A 21,768-nucleotide genomic window follows, 5' to 3' on the forward strand; every position below is an offset into this window, starting at 1 on the left:
TGCATCAGTACTGGCTCAACTCTTTATCTCCACCATCTTTAAACTTCATGGGCTACCCAAAGAGATCGTATCCGACCGTGGAGTACAGTTCGATGCTAAGTTCTGGAGAGCACTCTGTTCGGCCGTCCAGGTGAAACTCAAATACTCTACCGCCTTTCATCCACAAACTAACGGTCAAACCGAACGTGTCAACCAGGATCTAGAGGCTTTTATTCGGTTGTTGTGTCCTCGTCCCAAGACGATTGGGTGGACCTCTTACCCTGGGCAGAGTATGCGCACAACAATTCCTATCATTCATCGTCTGGTACTACCCCTTTCTTTACAGTATAAAGCATCCACGATCTCCAGATTTTTCAGATTTATCTTCACCAGATGTACCAGCTGCAACGTCCTCTCTACATCGTTTTGCTAGGATCTGGTCAGACGTTCACAACTCCCTTCTCAAGGCCTCTGCCCGCTACAAAAGAATGGCTGATAAAAGAAGGAGAGCAGTCCCTAGTTTGAAAGTCGGAGACGTGGAATGGCTGTAAACTCGCCATTTATGCCTTTGTTTACCATCTATGAAGTTGGCTCCTCGGTTTATTGGACCATTCCCCGTTATTCAGGTCATCAACCCTGTGGCCTATGGACTGCAACTTCCATATTCCATGAAAGTCTCGAACTCCTTTCACATTTCGCTTCTCAAGCCCCTGAAATTGAGAATTTATCAAAGAAAGGTGGCCAAACCTCCTAAGATTCGTACCGAGAGGGAGGCTGAGTTCGAGGTGAGACGTATCATAGACTCCTGTTGTCGCAATTCATGTCTCCAATTTCTGGTAGAGTGGGCTGGTTTCGGGCCTGAGGAGAATTCCTGGGTAAAATCTGCAGATCTACATCGCCAAGACTGGTGAAGGAATTCTTTCAAAGAAATCCACACAAGGTGCATAGGTGTTCTGGGGCCACCCAGAAAGGAGGGGGTACTGTCACACGCCGTGGCGCACGGCGGGTACACTACTCACCCGTCTGTGCCCGCCAACGGCTAGCGTGTGTGGGTTCCCGGCTTGTGGACAGTGGGCGGCAGCGGCTTCTGGCGTGAGGACGGCAGCGGGGAAGGCTGGGGAGTGCATTCAGAGACTCACTATCCATCTTCTTTCAGCCCAAGGATCTATTTGTGCCTACCATCATTACCACATTCTTTCCGGAACATCATCACAACCAGTCTTTCTGCCAGCCTCCTTGCCCATTTGAACTTACTTTCAAGACGTTGCTTTATTCTTCCCAAAGTACTTTGCTTGTGTTATTTTTGTTTACCACTAACTGCCACTTAAAGAAGTATTTGAGTGAAGTTGTCAGCTATATATGAAATCATTCATTAAACCTGCACGTTTTAATCCTTCATCTTCTGGTCCGTCTTCAGTCCCTGAGCATCACACGGCTTCATCCAATCCCTCCACACTGACACCAACATTTTACCATCCTCATACTGGGAAGCCTCTGACCATTAAATTTACACTTACCTGTAACACTAAATGTACTATCTACCAGATTCTATGCCCATACGGCATTACCTTAATAGGTAAGACGGAGCGTGCTTTTAAAGAGCACATGGCGGCTCATAGATCCGCAATTAAGGCATCCATTAATTCTGGCAAAAATGACCAGCCAGTGGCTCGCCACTTTGTAGCAGCTCGCCATTCGGTCACTTCCATCCGCTATCGTATGCTGGATCATGTTCCACAATCATTACGTGGTGGAAATAGAAGCTTGAAGTTGCTACAAAGAGAGGCGTATTGTATAATGAGGTTGGATACCATAAGCCCAAAAGGGTTAAATGAATCCACGGGTATTAATGCACTTTTATGATTAGTCTCATACTTAGTGGTTGTTGATATGCAACAATTTGGTTGATGGGTATTGCTGCTTATTAGTATGATGGGGTAAATTATCAGCTAGGATGATTATGGTTTTTGTTTTTACCAGAACGTCATTGCACTGTCACTTTAAATATGAGCTTTCCCCAGGGCTGTCTTAACAGCAGTGTGGGCCCCTGGGCACAGCAATGCACTGGGGTCCTTACCCATTCTCCCATCCTAGGGGTGGGGGGTGCTATCAGCAGCAGCTTTGATGTCCCACGGGTGGCAGGGGGTGCTCTATCTTCCATTCAACATGTAGGACTTGGAGCAGTAACTTCTGCTAATTACTCCTTTACTGCACAGGTGGTGGGAGGGTGAACACTAACATGTGGAAGGGGGCACTGATCTGAATGAATGGTCCCTTGTAAATTACTTCCAGGGAGGTAGGGGGTGTTTTATAAGCAGGGGATGGTTGGATAATGGAGTGGGCTTAATATTCGTCATTTTCCAGTGGAAGGGCAGCTTGTTTGACTGCAGATATCGCCATTATCTGGAAATAGATTTCTTAGCCTTCAATAGTATAAAAACCTAGAGTCCCAACTTTCAGGAGGTGCTGGGAACTTGGGGATCAGAGATCAGGAGCCAGAGCAATCCATTGACAAAAATATTAAACTGTACACCAGACGTTTGGGGAGCTGGAGCAGGGACCGGCTGCTGGAAGGCTGATATCTCTGGTTCTGGGCATGATAGAGACAAGCCGCTAGTGTCGACAGAAAGGAGAGAGTCTCAGCTTTTGGAATATACTCTCAGAAAAACTAAGTCAGAGAGAACCTGAGAAATATGACTGGGAATTGCAATTAACAAAGTTGGATATCTCCAGTTCCCCAGGGCCAATTTTCAAAATGCTGGTATCCTTGGAAAAAGGGGATCTTTAGCTATCAGAATAGGGCCCTTAGACACCTAAGCCCATACGAAAAGACGGCCCTGGCTGTCCCAGTTTTAATTATAGCTAGCATTGATGCAGCATTATTTCTGGATAACATATGAGAAGAAGGTCGTATTAATTAGGACTGTGATAGGCTCTATTAACATCTTTAATATTAGGGTACTGTCACTTTAAGGAATACATTCTCAGTGTAAGGCGTAAGGGAATGTAAATGTTGTGATTTAATTCATATATTGCATATACTGTTGTTATGTCTGTCTGTTGGTGTTGATGCCTATTTAGATATACTAACATGCACTAGGTTTTAATATGTATAATGTTTATTAGGTAGCACACTTTGTTTTTCTAAATAAAAGAAAGCAGCGCTTAATGTTAACAATATAACAATATTTAATAGCAACAATTGACAATATTAAAAACAATAATAATGACATTAAAAGGTCATATGGTGATTAGTAATAATATTTGAATGGACCCAATTGTATAGTCACCAATTTCAAGGATATTGAGACCTGCTCTGATCCTGGGGAGAGTTGTAAGGAAGTCCTTATTGGCCACTTGGTGGTATCCTGAAGCTGTTATGGTGGACTACAACCGATGGCACAGGTGGAATTAGCCTAATCGGGAGTCCCACTGCTGCGAATGGTCAGGTATCCAGCCGTTTTGTGGCATGAGACTTCCAGAGATGTAAACGTCCGATCAGAAGATATAAGCAGGTGGGGCAGTCCTTTGGTGTGTATGGGTAAATCCTTGATGCAAATGGGGTCCAGACAAGAAAGGTGCCTTTCTTGTCTGGACCCCATTTGCATCAAGGATTTACCCATACACATATGGTACACTTATGTGTAGCCAGTCCAACTGCGCGACTCCGATGCGCACGGGACCGTGCATCGGATCGGAGAGGATGTCAATACATGCGATTTGGGACGATTTTATGGCCCGATTCATCCGAATCGGGTGAAATCGTGCCCAAATCGGATAGTGTATGGGGGCCTTAAGTTTTGTGGTGGTATCATCTGCTAGAGGGCACCAACAAAAATCTTGCCTAGGGCATCAAATTGGATAAGGCCGGCTCTGTCCATATTGAATACTGGATATCTTCACAGAGTCTTTGTCCGCTCCCCCCACAGACACTGCCTGCGAGTACGCCCCCAGCTAAATTTAGATTCAGAACAGTGATGAAAAGTCAGTTATAGTTTTGTGGCTACTCTTCAGACAGGTTCAGGTTTGGAAAGATAATTCATTTACTGTACATACGGTTGCTATATTGTAGTTTGTAGGTTTTTGTACAGCACCCTAATACTGTGCTGAACTACCCATAAATAACACACTACAAAGAAAAGTCTGCAATAACATACTACACAGAAATATCTCTGTCAATCTCAAATATATTCCGATAAGCTCCAGAAACTTTCACGTCTGTGCATTATATTAGGGAAGAGGGTAAAAGCCAGAAACATAGGGTGAAATTTAATAGGATGAGAGATTCAGAAAGTGAGAAATTTGGTAAGAAATCTCCAGGTTTTTTTTTTTTTTTTAAAGCGACCATCATTTACACTGCAAAATCAAACTGGTTTTGCAGTGTAAATGATTGCCGCTTTAAAAAAAAACCTGGAGATTTCTTACCAAAATCTCTCACTTTCTGAATCTCTCTGAAAAAATCCGGAAACCATGTAATGTGTATAGAAAAGCTGGAAATCATAGTAAAAGCATTGAAGAAGCTGGAAATCATAGTAAAGTGTTAACTATGATTTCCTGCTTTTCTAACATTTTACATGGTTTCCGGCGTTTTCAATGCATTTACTATAATTTCCAGCCTTTTCAATATATTTACTATGATTTCCGGCTTTTCTAATACACTTCTCCTGGTTTCTGGCTTTTTCAATGCATTTACTATGTTTCTGGCTACATTAGTAGTTATTTTATATATGGTAACTTGTAAGAACATGCATGATATTGCAGCTTATATATGAATAATTGCAGCATTCTTTTTAAAAATTGTATGCAGATTAAATTACCCTGATTTATGGACACGTTTTTATTACTTTTATAATGATTTTACACTCACCAAATACAGTCAGGTTAATCTGAGCTTGCTTCGGGCCATATTTGTTTTCCACAACCAGAGTGTAGCAACCGCAGTGCTCCTGCCTTGCCGATGAGATTATCAGTTTACTGGTGTCCTCTGTATTCTCCACTGTGATGAATTCACTCACTTTTATCTGTCATAGGAAAAGCACAGAATGAGCACAGATGCCTACTGACTTCTGACCTATCTGCTCCACTACAGGAGGGCTGCTGCATATCAAGCAACCATATTTTACAGGAGGCTGCAGTCTCACTAAAGTGACCCTATTTCATACTTGTCTACTTTTAAAGTTGTCTCTCTGGGGGAAGCCTGAAGAGGCAACACGTTCTGAGGGCAGGGATGATGCTGATGTCATTAAGCTCCGCCCAGTGCCGCAACAAACACTCTGATTTGCAGGTCCACTGATCGGGGGTTGGATTTAACGATGCAAAATGACGTGAATCATGTCATTTTTAGCCCCGCCCCTTCTCCAAGGACTAGCGAATTCCAGTATTTCAGTCAGCGGGAAAGGGGCTTGCGGGAGCTCTGTATAGCAATCAGGAGACTTAACTACCTTCCCAGGGGGGACCCAATTTTCGGGAGCCTCCCAACCATTCCTGGACGGTAGGCAAGTCTGCCCTATTTCCTGTTGACAATCCTTCCTTTTCAGCTTCAGACCAGCGACGAAAAAAAAGCGATATAGTGGAGAAACTACCAGCCAATAAGCTCTTAACTGTCATTTTGAAAACTCAGCTTGTAACATAACAGGTAGATGCTGATTGGCTGGTTGTTTATCACTCTGTGCTTTATCACATTTTGAAGCTTGATACTGTACATCTAGCCCATTGGCAGCTGCTGAATTCTGCAGTGCCAACACACAAAATTAAGTAAAAAATAAAATATGTATTTGTTTTCTTCAGCCTCAAAAATGTTGAAGAGAGTTTAATTCACACCCTGTTTCAGCCACAGAGATAAGGGAGTGAACAATAGTGGTAAGCATTTCCAGTGGTGCAGAGAGAGGGGTGGGGGTACTAATTACCTGGGCCCAGGTCTGATTGAAGGGCCTAGTGGGGACCTCATTACCTGGCAGCAGCTCTTCTCAACTCAGCACTCGTGGCTGTATAACCAGGCAGGTGCTTAAAGTGCTACTTTGTTCTGTACATTATTCTAAAGCCCCATACACAAGGGGCAATTTCAGTCATAATCGCCGGGGATATGGTCACGAAGCGACCAGCCCTGGGGTGGCGGGAGCAGCTTCCACAGGCAGAGTGTCTCGTTTTTATCTGGTTGCTGATGAAAACGGGACACAGCAATATGATCACTGAGCAATATTAAGCTTATATTGCTCAGCGATCATATTGCTCCGTGTGTATGGATCTTAAGGCTGCATGACACCCCTCTCACAATTAGGCCATGCCGACTTAAAAGTATCTGGGCTAGCCAGGCTCTCTACTACCCTGATCATTACTTCCTCATTACACTGAGTTTATGCATTCAATTTCCAACCATGACCAATAAGTAAATGCAAGGTAGACGGCGCGAAGGGACACTGTGGATACTTGGTTTAATAAAAATCAATATAGTATTATTTACTAATACAAAATTTTATACACATTTAAAAAGTGAGAACACCGGCCGGTGAGATTTACATAAAACAAAATAAATCGCATAAAAAAAGCATTCATATTCAGCATACTAATCACTATTTCTAGTGTGCTTTTTGGTGTTTTTTAGCACAAACAGGTATTTTTCAGGTGGTAATATCCACACTTTGTCTATCTTTCACCTTCAGAATGCAGATAGAAAGCAGAGACAAATATATTGCAGGCTTTTGGCTTGGTTAGGCATGCATGGGGTTAATTTCTGCGAAGCAGGGATTAATGGCAGTCTTTTGTAAGACAATGTTAGTCTGTAGATATAAACGTTAGATCTCTCCAAGATCACACTCCAATGCAAACAAATTGCTAGTTTCCAGCCAGATGTTAATGCTCAGTCACTTAGCCATACAAATAAGCTTTCAGTTGTTAGTAAGCTTTAGAAATATATTAGGCAGTCCTCTGCCTGGGCAGTTCTCTAAGTTAGAAATCTACTAAGTGAGAAATTACAAAGTGATATTACTTTTAAAGAACAGTTAAAAAAACAGTTGAAAAACATTGAACAACATCAAGCAAGGTAAATACAATACACATTATTACATCATGCTCACCAAACTGCTACTTCTCATTTCATTACATGGAATTTTCACCAAACTTCACTCATCCTATCATCTCCCTGACACTCACCACTCTGTGCACATTGCCTCTTCTATTATTCACTCCCCTCTTCTAAACACTCATGAGCTCTTTACTTACTTCTCTACTTGTACTTTCACATCCACATCCCACCACCAATACAAAAAAACACAAACATCCACCTTTATCTATCTCTCCTTTCTAATCTTATTAGCTGGTGACATATCACCAAACCCAGGCCCAAACCACCTGTCCCACTCAGAGTTTACTGGTTGTATGCCTAGAAATTCGGCTAACCTCATTAATATCACATGCCTCCCACCACACTCCAAACAACTTAAATGTGCCCTATTGAATGCACGCTCTGTTTGCAATAAATTAACATCCATCCATGACCTCTTTATCTCTCACAAATTCAACCTGATGGCAGTTACAGAAACCTGGCTCACACAATCAGACACGGCCTCGCCTGCAGCACTGTCACATGGTGGTTTCCACTTCACTCACACCACCAGGCCTGGTAACTGTAAAGGAGGTGGGGTTGGTATATTACTGTCACAAGACTTCACATACTCAGTTCTACCATCTGCTCCTTCACTCACATTTACATCATTTGAAGTTCACTCTATTAGGGTTTTTTCCCCTTTCTCTCTGCGTGTTGCTGCTATCTATCGCCCACCTGGGCTTCCCAAAACTCAATTTCTAGAAGATTTCTCTGCCTGGCTCCCCCATTTCTTATCCTCTGATATCTCCACTGTCATCCTGGGTGACTTCAATATTGCTATTGACAGTCCACCATCATTGCATGCTTCCAAACTCCTCTCTCTAACCTCCTCTCTTGGCCTCTCCCAGTGGTCTGACTCCTCTACTCACGAGGAAGGCCACTGCCTTGACCTTGTTTTCACCAGGCTGTGCTCAGTCTCTGATTTTACTAACACTCCCTTCCCTCTCTCTGATCACAATCTCATTACCCTCTCACTCTCTTCCATTACCCCAAGCTCACTGACACTGAAATCATGCAAGCCTACTCTAACCCGCAGAAATACTAATGCAATTAATTTTCCACAACTTACCACCTCCCTGCAACAACAGCTCTCACTAATTTCTACATTTACCTCTCCTGACTCTGCTGTTTCCCACCTCTACCAGACTCTTGAAACAGCCCTTGATGACGTGGCTCCAGCTACCCATTACACCCCGCGTAGGCTTAGATGCCAACCGTGGCACACCAAAACTACAAGACAACTACGAAATCATTCACGTAAAGTAGAACGCCAATGGCGCAAATCTCGTAGTACGACTGATTTCCTCGCATATAAAACTAGCTACTACTCCTACAGTAATGCTTTGGACACTGCCAAACAAACATACTACCAATCTCTCATCTCTTCTCATGCCACCAACCCTAAGCGACTTTTTAACACCTTTAAGTCTCTTCTGTACCCTCCCCCTCCTCCCCCACCGGCTACCATCAGTGCACAAGAACTTGCCTCCTACTTTAAGGACAAGATTGATAACATCCGAGATGAAATGGTATGCTCCACAACCTCTAACCCGCTTTCTTTCCCACCTGAACCCTCTGGCACTTTCTCTTCATTTGAGCCCACAAATGAAAAGGAAGTATCCGCACTCTTCATATCCTCTTACTCTACTACCTCTCCTCTCGATCCTATACCTGCGCAAGTCATTCAAAATCTATCTCCTGTGATTATTCCAACCTTAACTAAAATCTGCAATCTCTCTCTTACTACTGGTACTTTTCCTTCTCTGCTCAAACATGCAGTGATAACTCCTATTCTAAAAAAAACAGAATTCTGACCCTAACTCTCTCTCTAACTATCGTCCTATATCTCAGCTCCCATGCCTCTCCAAGCTACTGGAGAGACTTGTCTACTCTCGCCTCACAAACTTTCTAAACTCTAACACCCTATTAGACCCACTTCAGTCAGGTTTTCGCTCTCAACACTCCACTGAGACAGCACTGACTAAAGTGGTGAATGATCTGGTAACGGCTAAGTCTAAAGGCCATTACTCACTACTTATTCTTCTTGATCTTTCTGCTGCATTTGACACTGTTGATCACTCTCTTCTCTTACAAACACTACACTCCCTAGGTCTTAATGATACAGCCCTTTCCTGGTTCACATCTTACCTATCTGATCGCTCTTTCAGTGTTCGCTTCTCTAACTCTACTTCCTCTTCATTACCTCTGTCAGTCGGAGTTCCGCAAGGTTCAGTCTTAGGTCCTCTGCTCTTCTCAATCTATACCTCCTCTCTTGGCAAACTAATCAGCTCTTTCGGATTTCAGTATCACTTGTATGCTGATGATACTCAAATCTATCTATCAACCCCAGAGTTGTCACCAGTGGTTTTGGGTCGAGTTTCTGATTGTCTCTCTGCCATCTCATCTTGGATGTCTTGTCGCCAACTCAAACTCAATATTTCCAAAACGGAATTACTTATATTCCCGCCAACTAAGAACAGTTACCATCCTGACATCTCCATCGCTGTTGACAACTCGATAATCTACCCTACCCCACAAGCTCGTTGCTTAGGGGTCATCCTCGACTCTGAACTGTCCTTTCTTCCCCACATTCAATCTGTCTCCAAATCATGTTACATGCATCTAAAAAACATATCCAAAATACGACCCTATATCACACAAGACACTACCAAATCTCTTATCCATGCACTCATTATATCCCGCATTGATTATTGCAATAGTCTCCTAACTGGTCTTCCCAAGAACAGACTCTCACCACTGCAATCAATTTTAAATGCTGCTGCTAGGCTGATCTTCCTTGCAAGACGCTCATCGTCTGCTGATCCGCTCTGCCAGTCCCTCCATTGGTTGCCTGTATATTACCGTATTCAATATAAAACACTTCTACTTGCTTATAAAGCTATTAACCATACTGCACCAGCATATATCTCTGCACTTATCACAAAATATCTCCCATCTCGACCACTACGCTCTACACAAGATCTGCGTCTCTCTTCTGCATGGATCACTAGCTCCCATTCATTATTACAGGACTTTTATCGGGCTGCTCCCATCCTATGGAATGCCCTTCCACGCACATTAAGACTCTCCACCAGTCTCCAAACTTTCAAGTGTTCCCTGAAAACTCACCTCTTCAGGCAAGCCTATCATATTTAAGTTCTACATGCATAACCCTCCGAGGCACTTATGTATTATATAGCTTCCCTTCTGGACTTGTAACTGCTATGCTATTACTGGTGCCTGTCCTTATGTTTCCCCCCTATATCCCTATAGATTGTAAGCTTGCAGCAGGGCCCTCCTACCTCCAAGTCTGTCTGTTGTTACCCAGTTTGTCTTATCACTGTCTACTATTGTAAAGCGCAACGGAATCTGCTGCGCTATATAAGAAACTGTAAATAAATAAATAAATAAATATGCGAAGATAGTAAATGGCTATTCATTTTGTAATCCACTTTAGTGGAGTTTTGTTCAATTGCCCACGCCGTGAGCGGGTCCCCGGCTGCTCCGTTTGTCTTGTCAGCCTTATCTGGAACACTCAGCTCCGGCTTCCGGGTTCTCCCGATCAGCGGTGTCTCACGTACAGGCAGTGAGGGACTCCTCGATGACGCGTTTCCCCACCTCTTAGAGTGTCAGCGGCTTCATCAGATGACCAATAAGTGTCAAAATTGTATGGGTTACCTCTGCATGCACCAGTTTCCTCCCAGACTCCAAAAACATACAGGTAGATGAATTGGCTTCAGCCAAAAAGTTTACCCTAAAGATGTAGCACCCGTCATTCATTGCCGGCGCTCGTCAGATCATCCCCTCTGGCAGAAGGGGACTGGGATGCGCAAACGTCCCTGTATCACGGCGGCTGGGGAGCATCTTGTGAACGCATGCCCCTTGGCGGGAGCTGGCAGCTGCTGGCGATAATCTTGCCAGCCACTGCAAGGAAGACAGCGGCTCCATCTATAGTAGTATCCTAAGGTATATATGCGTGTGTCAATGTCAGAGGGAATATAGGGCCAAATGTATTAAGTCCAAACAAGTGATAAAATAGAGGGTGATAAAGAATGATAAAGTACCAGCCATTCAGCTCCAAACTATCATGCCACAGACTGTGTTTGAAAAATGACTTATAGGAGCTTATGACATTTGGCCCATACAGTAGTGCCTGATTCTAAGTTAGAATAAAGCAAAAATGAACAAGAAAAAAAAAACAGACCCATAGATTTTAAACTCAGCTGTGGCAAAGACTGACATGAATGTCTAGAGACAGATTAAGGTAGGAGTCTTAGGGATAGTTATCCCAGGGCTCCCCCCCCACACACACACACAGGGGCCCTCACACAGAGTAATTTGACCCTGTAATTGTCCTTCCTCCCCCAGACTGTGCCACCAGGAATATTAGCTGCTGGCGATGCATACAGCACAGCCAAGGGCGGCTCCTAAATCTCCTCACCAGATGGGGCAAGGGGCAGTGTGCAGATTGTAGAAGTAGTGACTACTGTACACATCGCAGCAGCAGCTTACAGCAAGGACACAGCAAGCCGTAACACAGGTGTCAATCACCGCCGGGTGTGAGGGGGCATGAGGGGGTCATCGGTGACGACGACACCTCACCCCACCTGCCCCCAAGGCTGTGATTGGTCCGTCGGACCGACGGACCAATCACAGCCAAGGCGCGCCATTTAAACTAACGGTGACTGCGCTGCAGACGCCATTCCGGTCTGGAATTGCGTGCAGAGCGGTCACCGGCCACTCTGTCGTGATATACATACCTGAACCTTGCCTGATACTTACCTGATCACCGCTGATCACCACTGGTAGCGTGCTGCCAGCAGTTGGATGCTTCCTGGATCTTGTGACTTCCTGTGTCCTGCTGCTGCAGTGTCATAGAGTCACAGATCGTGAGAGATAGTGACAGATAGTGACAGAGAGTGACAGAGAGTGATAGAGAGTGATAGAGAGTGCTATATTTTGTGTCTGCTGCACCCCTTTTGTGCTGATCAGTATATCTGTGCTGATCAGCAACTTTTTGGGTTGTTTTTTTTATATATATAACTGTCAGTTGCACCAAAGGTTGTGCTGCCTGTGCAACTGACTGCTGCCCCCCCTTTTGTGCTGATCAGTTTAAATTAATTAACTGATCAGCAACTTTTTGGGGGTCCAGGGTTTTTTTTTATATATACCCTGTCAGGTTGCACCCACAGTTGTCTGCCTGCTGCCCCTCACTGCTAATCAGTGTCGCATCACTGCATCACTGATCTGCAGTTTTTTTTGGGGGGGGGGGGGGGATTGCAGTGGGGTTTTGTTTTTACACCCACGTTGCTTTTGTGGGTGCTTTTGTGGGTGTCCTGTGGCCGCTGATCAGTGACGTACATCACTGAACAGCATTTTTGGCACAGGGTTGATATCATTTTTTTTCTGCAGTTTTTTTAAATTGTTTTTTTTTTTAGTGCTGTGGTATTTTTTTTTAAATTGTTTTTACACCTGTTGCCTTTGAGCGCTGTTCAGTGACGGACGTTACTGACCAACATCTGTGCTCAATTTTTGGCGCAGGACCTTTTTTTTTTTTTAACCCCTTCAACCCCTTCAATTTTTTTTTTTTTTATTTGGATCAAATTCCTGTATAAAGTATTTTTTTTTCTGCACTACATACACACTACACACTACATACCCCCCGTGTTGAAATAAAGTTTGTACCCCCCCCAACACTATACACGTGTTGAAACATTACACTTACAGAAACACAAAAATAAAAATGGCATCCCAAATGTCATCCCAAATGTCATCCCAGTCATCCAGAAGAATGTATTCAGCGGAGGAGGCATATGCCATGCTTGCCTCTGACTCTGACACAGCCAGTGATGCAAGCGGGGAATTTGAAGGATTCGTCTTAAGCTCCTCTTCCTCCTCTAGTGATGAGGGACCCCCTCAAAGACGCCCCCGTAGAGCAGCTGAGACCCCCCCAAATGATTGATCCCGTATGGACCCCACCACCAGACAATTTTGAGCCCCAGGTTCCTGAGTTTTTGGCCATCCCAGGAATCCAATTTGATTCAACAGGTCTCAGAGAAATTGACTTTTTCAAATTATTTTTCTCTGATGATTTTATAAATTTAATGGTGGACCAAAGTAATTTATATGCCCAGCAGTTTATTGCTCAAAACCCCACGTCATCATTTGCTAGGTGGACCCCTGTAGATGCAGTAGAGATGATGACGTTTTGGGGTCTGGTGTTACATATGGGCATAGTAAAAAAGCCCGAAATTAGGCAATATTGGAGTACAGATGTTCTGTACAGCACCCCACTTTACCGTATGGCCATGACTCGGACTCGTTTTGAGATAATCCTTAAATTTTTACATTACACCGATAATGCACAGTGCCCACCCAGAGATGATCCCACCTTTGACCGGCTATTCAAAGTCAGGCCGGTCATTGATCATTTCAGTGCCAAATTTGCAGAGATGTACATCCCTGAAAAATTTATTTGTATCGACGAGTCCCTTATACATTTTAAAGGAAGGGTTAAATTCCGCCAGTACCTTCCCAGTAAGAGGGCAAGGTATGGCATAAAAATGTATAAACTGTGTGAAAGCACCTCAGGGTACACCCACAGGTTTAGGGTATATGAAGGGAAGGATTCAAGAATTGAACCGCCAGAATGCCCCCCCTCCCTCGTAGGTGTTAGTGGAAAAATTGTCTGGGATTTAGTGCACCCCTTCCTGGATAAAGGTTATCACCTCTATGTGGATAACTTTTACACTAGCATCCCCCTGTTTAAGGCCCTTGGTTCAAGAGGTACAGCAGCTTGCGGTACTGTGCGCAAGAACCAAAGAGGCCTCCCAAAAACGCACATTGCCCAAGTACTGAGAAGGGGTGAAAGCAGGGCACAATCCACCGAAAATATGTTGTTGGTAAAATATAAGGACAAGAGGGATGTCCTTATACTGACAACAATTCATGGAGACAGTACCACCTCCATCCCTGTACGAGGTACCAGTACCCACACCTCAAAACCTAATTGTATCCTAGATTACAATAAGTACATGGGCGGAGTGGATCTTTCAGATCAGGTACTGAAGCCGTACAGTCCCCTGCGGAAAACAAAAATCTGGTACAAGAAGCTGGCCGTGTATATCATCCAGATGGCACTGTATAACGCTTACGTGCTATTCCATTCTACCAGCCAGAGGGGGACATTTATGCACTTTCAAGAGGAAGTCATAAAGGGCCTAATATTTGGGAACCAGCAGGCAGAGGGCCCCAGTACTTCTAGTACTGGCCCCCGTATTGTACCAGGGCAGCATTTTCCTAACGAAATCCCCTCCACTGCAAGAAAGGGCAGGACACAAAAAAGGTGCAAAGTTTGCTATAAAAAGGGAATAAGAAAGGATACTATTTTCCACTGTGAAACTTGCCCCGACAAACCCGGCCTATGTATAAAGGAGTGTTTTAAAATATACCACACATCTATGGATTATTAGGTTCATCATTTCACCGTGCTTCGGGGGTCTTGCTAATGCCACATAGCACCCACCATTCATTCCACCAGAATCTGAGCTGCAAAATCCAAAAATCACTCCTTCCCTTCTGAGTCCTGCCATGCACCCAACTGGTATTTTTTGGTCACATATGAGGCATTGCCATACTAGGGAGAAATTGGGGCACAGATTTTGGGGTGCTTTGTCTCCTTCATTCCTTGTGAAAATGAAAAATTTGGATCCAGAACTGCATTTTTGTGTAAAAAATTTAATTTTTCATTTGCACAGCCCAGTTGTATCAAAATTGGTGAAACCCCTGGGGGTTTGAAATGTACACTATACCCCTAGATGAATTCCCTGAGGGGTGTAGTTTGCAAAATGGGGTCACTTGTGGGGGGGTTCCACTGTATTGGTGCTTCGGGGGTCTTGCTAATGCGACATAGCAGCCACCAACATTCCACCAGAATCTGTGCTGCAAAATCCAAATATCACTCCTTCCCTTCTGAGTCCTGCCATTTTTTGGTCACACATGAGGCATTGTCGTACTCGGGAGAAATTGGGGCACAGATTTTGGGGTGCTTTGTCTCCTTCATTCCTTGTGAAAATGAAAAATTTTGAGCCAGAACTGCATTTTTGTGTAAAAAATTTAATTTTTCATTTGCACAGCCCAGTTGTATCGAAATTGGTGAAACCCCTGGGGGTTTGAAATGTACACTATACCCCTAGATGAATTCCCTGTGGGGTGTAGTTTGCAAAATGGGGTCACTTGTGGGGGGGTTCCACTGTATTGGTGCTTCGGGGGTCTTGCTAATGCGACATAGCACCCACCAACATTCCACCAGAATCTGAGCTGCAAAATCCAAAAATCACTCCTTCCCTTCTGAGTCCTGCCATGCACCCAAATGGTATTTTTTGGTCACATGTGAGGCATTGCCGTACTCGGGAGAAGTTGGGGCACAGATTTTGGGGTGCTTTGTCTCCTTCATTCCTTGTGAAAATGAAAAATTTTGAGCCAGAACTGCATTTTTGTGTAAAAAAATGTAATTTTTCATTTGCACAGCCCAGTTGTATCAAAATTGGTGAAACCCCTGGGGGTTTGAAATGTACACTATACCCCTAGATGAATTCCCTGAGGGGTGTAGTTTGCAAAATGGGGTCACTTGTGGGGGGGTTCCACTGTATTGGTGCTTCGGGGGTCTTGCTAATGCGACATAGCACCCACCAACATTCCACCAGAATCTGAGCTGCAAAATCCAAAAATCACTCCTTCCCTTCTGAGTCCTGCCATGCACCCAAATGGTATTTTTTGGTCACATGTGAGGCATTGCCGTACTCGGGAGAAATTGGGGCACAGATTTTGGGGTGCTTTGTCTCCTTCATTCCTTGTGAAAATGACAAATTTGGAGCCAGAACTGCATTTTTGTGTAAAAAATGTAATTTTTCATTTGCACAGCCCAGTTGTATCAAAATTGGTGAAACCCCTGGGGGTTTGAAATGTACACTATACCCCTAGATGAATTCCCTGAGGGGTGTAGTTTGCAAAATGGGGTCACTTGTGGGGGGGTTCCACTGTATTGGTGCTTGGGGGGTCTTGCTAATGCGACATAGCATCCACCAACATTCCACCAGAATCTGTGCTGCAAAATCCAAATATCACTCCTTCCCTTCTGAGTCCTGGCACTTTTTGGTCACACATGAGGCATTGCCGTACTCGGGAGAAATTGGGGCACAGACTTTGGGGTGCTTTTTCTCCTTCATACCTTCTGAAAATGAAAAATTTTGAGCCAGAACTGCATTTTTGTGTAAAAAAATGTAATTTTTCATTTTCACTGCCCAGTTGTATCAAAATTGGTGAAACCCCTGGGGGTTTGAAATGTACACTATACCCCTAGATGAATTCCCTGAGGGGTGTAGTTTGCAAAATGGGGTCACTTGTGGGGGGGTTCCACTGTATTGGTGCTTGGGGGGTCTTGCTAATGCGACATAGCACCCACCAACATTCCACCAGAATCTGAGCTGCAAAATCCAAAAATCACTCCTTCCCTTCTGAGTCCTGCCATGCACCCAAATGGTATTTTTTGGTCACATGTGAGGCATTGCCGTACTCGGGAGAAATTGGGGCACAGATTTTGGGGTGCTTTGTCTCCTTCATTCCTTGTGAAAATGAAAAATTTTGAGCCAGAACTGCATTTTTGTGTAAAAAATTAAATTTTTCATTTTCACTGCCCAGTTGTACCACAATTGGTGAAACCCCTGGGGGTTTGAAATGTACACTATACCCCTAGATGAATTCCCTCAGGGGTGTAGTTTGCAAAATGGGGTCACTTGTGGGGGGGTTCCTAAATTTTAGCATCTTATAGTGCCTAGAAACCTACATGGTGCCTAAAAAATAATCTCATAAAAAGGAGGCTCCAAAATCAAGTAGGTGCTCCTTCTATTATGAAGCCTGTGGTTTGGTCAACGTGCACACTAGGGCCACATATAGGATATTTATGAAAACAAAAGAATTGGGGGAATCAATTTTTAGTCACATTTCTCTAGTAAAATCTACTGTGTTCCTTAGAAAAATGTATTAAAATTGCAAATCTGCAAAAAAAATGAAATTTTGAAATTTCACCTACACTTTGTTTTAATTCCTGTGAAACACCTAAAGGGTTAACAAACTTCCAAAATGCTGTTTTGAATACTGTGAGGGGTGCAGTTTTTGAAATGGCATCATTTATGGGGGTGTCTCACATACAAGTCCCTCAAAGTCACATCAGAACTGAACTGGTCCCTAAAAAAATCAGTGTTTGAAATTTTCTTGAAAATTTGAGAATTTGCTATTCATATTTTAAGCCTCCTAGTGTCCAAAAAAATTAAAAGGATGTTGAAATAATGATGGAAACATAAAGTAGACATATGGTCTATGTTAGTTATTAACTATTTTGAGTGGTATGATTATTTGTCTCACAAGCAGAAAATTTAACATTTTGAAAATTGCTAAATTTTCCATTTTTTTACGACATTTTGGTATTTTTCACAAAAAAACACAGACTGTATCGACCCAAATTTACCACTAACTTGAAGTACAATGTGTCACGAGAAAACAATCTCAAAATCACTGGGATAAGTAAAAGCAAAAAAAAGTTATCCCCACTTAAGTGATACCTGTCAGATTTGAAAAAAAGGGCTCTGTCAGGAAGGCAAAAACAGGCTGCGGCGGGAAGGGGTTAAGATTCCCTCACCTCATGCTCTTACACTAATGAACATTAAGCTGGGCATACATGTTCAGTTAAAATAACATTCTATCTGACAGCATCACATCTCTCATTTAGGACTTTGAGATATCTCACAGTCGGGCAAATTTATCAATAGTAATTGGACTAAAATATTGTAGAAACGGATGTTTACACAGAATGCAGTCAAAATACAGACAGTCAGTGCCCTGACAGAGTATGAACAGTGGAATCACACCCAACAGAATTGTAGTGGGATTAGGCACTAGGAGGATGGTTAGTTAGGATTTCGCATGGGAGGGGCTTAGGTTGAAGGGGGGGACATTTACGATTAGGCTGCGGAAGGGTTAAGCTCAAGGGATAGGGATCAACTATATATATATATATATATATATATATATATATACGACATCCAAAATCAATGGCACTCCAGAGGCAATATCAGCAAAGAAAAAAGCGTGTATTTAGAAAACAAGCTTTCGGGGTTTAATCCCCTTCATCAGGATACACTGAAGGGGATTAAACCCCGAAAGCTTGTTTTCTAAATACACGCTTTTTTCTTTGCTGATATTGCCTCTGGAGTGCCATTGATTTTGGATGTCGTATTGTTTCTCACTATTGGGCACCGGGGCCCGCTGTATTTGCTAGTAAACATTGAGTGCCGGCAGACTTGGAGCAGTTATATATATATAGTGTCAGGATTTTACTGCCGCTTGTGTACTCAAACCATTTTCACATCCTTTTCACATTCTTTTAGTACCACAGGAATGTGTAAAAGGGAAATTGAAGGATAATTAGTAAGCAGATCACATTTCCCAAACTTTTAATGGGAAATGGGATTTGCATAAACTTACTAGAATCTAATTATACAAAAATAGCAAAAAGATGCCTACGATAATAATGGCATCTTCAAATAGCATATATCAGACTTTTCCCACCTCTCACTACTCCTACTAAGACTTGCTGCACTTGAAGTCTTTTACACCAGCGTCAATAATATGTGCACATATTTGTGACTATAACAACAATTAAATATAAATAAAAAAAACATACATATAAAATAAGGAGTGAATCAAATTGTTAAAGTAACTTGTGACAACAAGTGTTTTCACAATTCCCCTGCTTCAAGGGTCGGCTGCTAGTTCTCCATATAATTCTTGTTCATAAGATAACTTGTAATGGAGCTGTAAAAAAAGGGGTGGGTATATTGCCTTCTAGTGTAGTATATTTATATAATGATGGCCCACCACGTTCAGCTCATATAACAAGTTGTTGAGGTAGTACTCTTATGAGTGGTATCTACACCTCTCTCATGTTGCGCATAAAATATGTCATAATATCCTGCATATTTAACAGCATATCTCTCTCTGACCATCTGCTTCAGGATCTTCCCATGCCACATAAGGAAACGGATAATGGATAACAATATTGTAATATAGTAAACCCACTTTAATACAATAATAAAAGTTTGTACATTTAAGTTTAAAGAAAACAGCTTATCTGAATGTGCTCAAACTGGACATCAGATCTTAGGTACAGATGGAGTCCTTTCTGGGGTCACTCAACGCGTTTCATCCTTAGGTGCTGATCCGGAAGAAGTCCAGCACCTAAGGACAAAACGCGTTGAGTGACCCCAGGAAGGACTCTATTCGTACCACCAATCTGATGTCCAGTTTGAGCACACCCAGGTAAGCTGTATTTTTTAGCCTTACATGTATGAACTTTTATTATTGTATTAAAGTGTGTTCACTATATTACACTATTGTTATCCATTATCCATTTCCTTATGTGGGCATACATATACATTGGCATGGGAAGATCCTGAAGCAGATGGTCAAAGAAAGAGAAGTTGTTTATATGTATTGCGCAACAAAGAGTCATGTGGATACCACTTATAAGAGTACTACAGTACCTCAACCACTGGGGTGTTATTTAAGCTCAAAGTGGTGGGCCATCATTATATTTGCCCACCCAAATATATTATAAGTGCACGGTAGGCTGAATCCATCAAACTGATTCTTCCCATAGGGAACTTTTCGGATGCGGGCATGGTCAAAAGTGACTGGACGTACTGAGCTGAGTTTGGCATGTACGCATAGAATCATCAACCAGTGCTGCATGCCAAATTTCAGGGCGAGCAATTGGGAGCGATCTAAACTTCCAACTGTCAGTTTTTTTCTGCCACTTCAGAAATGACAACTTGTCACCCATGTTAGTCTATGAGTTTTTTTTGGGGAAGGCATAACTCAGGGTAGAGGAACAATTGAGACTTGGGTTTTGTTTTATTAGGTAGATATTGTCCCAGTGTAGTGCCTTTTGGGGTTAAGGTTTCCCAGATAGTTACAGTTTTTTTTATTTATTTAGTGAAACAGCCCCCATTATAGAGATAGGGGATTTCAACTTGTTGCGCCGGCGCAGTGTCGCCAGGAGGGGGAGTACTTAGCTAGGCTTCACTTCGGTGTAATAAGATGACCGACGTTGAAGAGATGTGAATTGCTGCGGTCAGAATGTCCTGTAGGTACATGTGCTCTCCACCTCCACCCCATCAGCTTCTCATCCCCCTTCCCCGTGTGTCCAGACCTGGGGACTGTGTATGTATGGATGACACCCCAGCCCCACTGCATTTGCAGTTTGAGTGTGGTCTATAATAGGCTCCGAGGCAGCAGCAGGAATGAATGGGAGGACCCGGCGGTAGTATATTGCCATGTCTGCCCATTCATTCCTGTTGCTGCCTCGGAGACTATTAAATAACACACTCTCAGACCGCATCTGCAGTGGGGCCGGGGTGCCGTCCATACTCAGCCCGGCCTTGCTCACCGCTGGAGAGCCCTGACGGAGACAGCAGGTGGCTCAGGCGGCAGTGTCATACAGAGCACAGCACACAAGCTGCTAGTGTGACTGTGCATATCTATTTTCAGTAGTGAGCTCATCCCCCTGAACCTTGTGTCTAGACCCGGGGACTGTGCCCCCGCTGCTTGTGCGGTCTGAGTCTGGTCTATAATAGGCTCCAAGGCAGCAGCAGGAATGGGAGCACGCGGCGGCAGTATACCGCCATGTCCACCCATTCATTCCTGCTGCTGCCTTGGAGACTATTATAGACCGCACAAGCCGGGGTGCCGTCCATACACACCCCAGCCCCGCTCCCCGCTAGAGAGCACTGACGGGGACAGGAGCAGGGCTCCGGCTGCAGTGTCACACTGACAGAGCACAGCACAGTGTGCAATTGATGCAGGAAGGTGGTCAAGGAGGCAAGGAAGGGAGAGAGCTGCTAGTGTGTATATCTATTTTCAGCAGCTCCTCCCCTGCAGCCTATAACAATAACCACACACACACCCCACAGCCTATTACCCTAACAGACACACACCGGAGCCTATAACCCTAACCATACACACACACCCCGCAGCCTATAACCCTAACCATACACACACCCCGCAGCCTATAACCCTAACCATACACACACCCCGCAGCCTATAACCCTAACCATACACACACCCCGCAGCCTATAACCCTAACCATACACACACCCCGCAGCCTATAACCATAACCATACAGACACCCCGCAGCCTATAACCCTAACCATACACACAACCCGCAGCCTATAACCCTAACCATACACACTAACCCCGCAGCCTGTTACGCTAACCATACACATACACCCCGCAGCCTATAACCCTAACCATGCACACCCACCCCGCAGCCTATAACACTAACCATGCACACACCCTGCAGCCTATAGCCCTAACCGTGCACACCCACTGCAGCCTTTAACCCTAACCATACACTCCCCGCAGCCTATAACCCTAACCACACACACACACACCCTGCAATCTATAACCCTAACCATACACACACACACACCCTGCAGCCTATAAACCTAACCATACACACACATCCCGCAGCCTATAACCCTAACCATACACACGCTGCAGCCTATAACCCTAACCATATACACCCCACAGCCTATAACCCTAACCATACACACACACCCTGCATCCTATAA

At 43.7% G+C, this 21,768-nt stretch overlaps 1 protein-coding gene across 3 annotated transcripts in view; it reads right to left on the reverse strand.

The window, feature by feature from the left end:
• MYLK (myosin light chain kinase) overlaps positions 1 to 21,768 on the reverse strand; it is a 383,637-nt gene that overhangs the window by 202,628 nt on the left and 159,241 nt on the right. For all 3 annotated transcript variants that reach the window (XM_083153527.1, XM_083153528.1, XM_083153529.1), the window contains exon 5: positions 4,847 to 5,000. In XM_083153527.1, the coding sequence (XP_083009653.1) occupies positions 4,847 to 5,000 (154 nt within the window). The remainder of the gene's footprint in view (positions 1 to 4,846; positions 5,001 to 21,768) is intronic.

Source organism: Crinia signifera, chromosome 7 (genome assembly GCF_055691185.1).
Source record: "Crinia signifera chromosome 7, ASM5569118v1, whole genome shotgun sequence".
In the NCBI taxonomy this organism is placed as follows: Eukaryota; Metazoa; Chordata; class Amphibia; order Anura; family Myobatrachidae; genus Crinia; species Crinia signifera.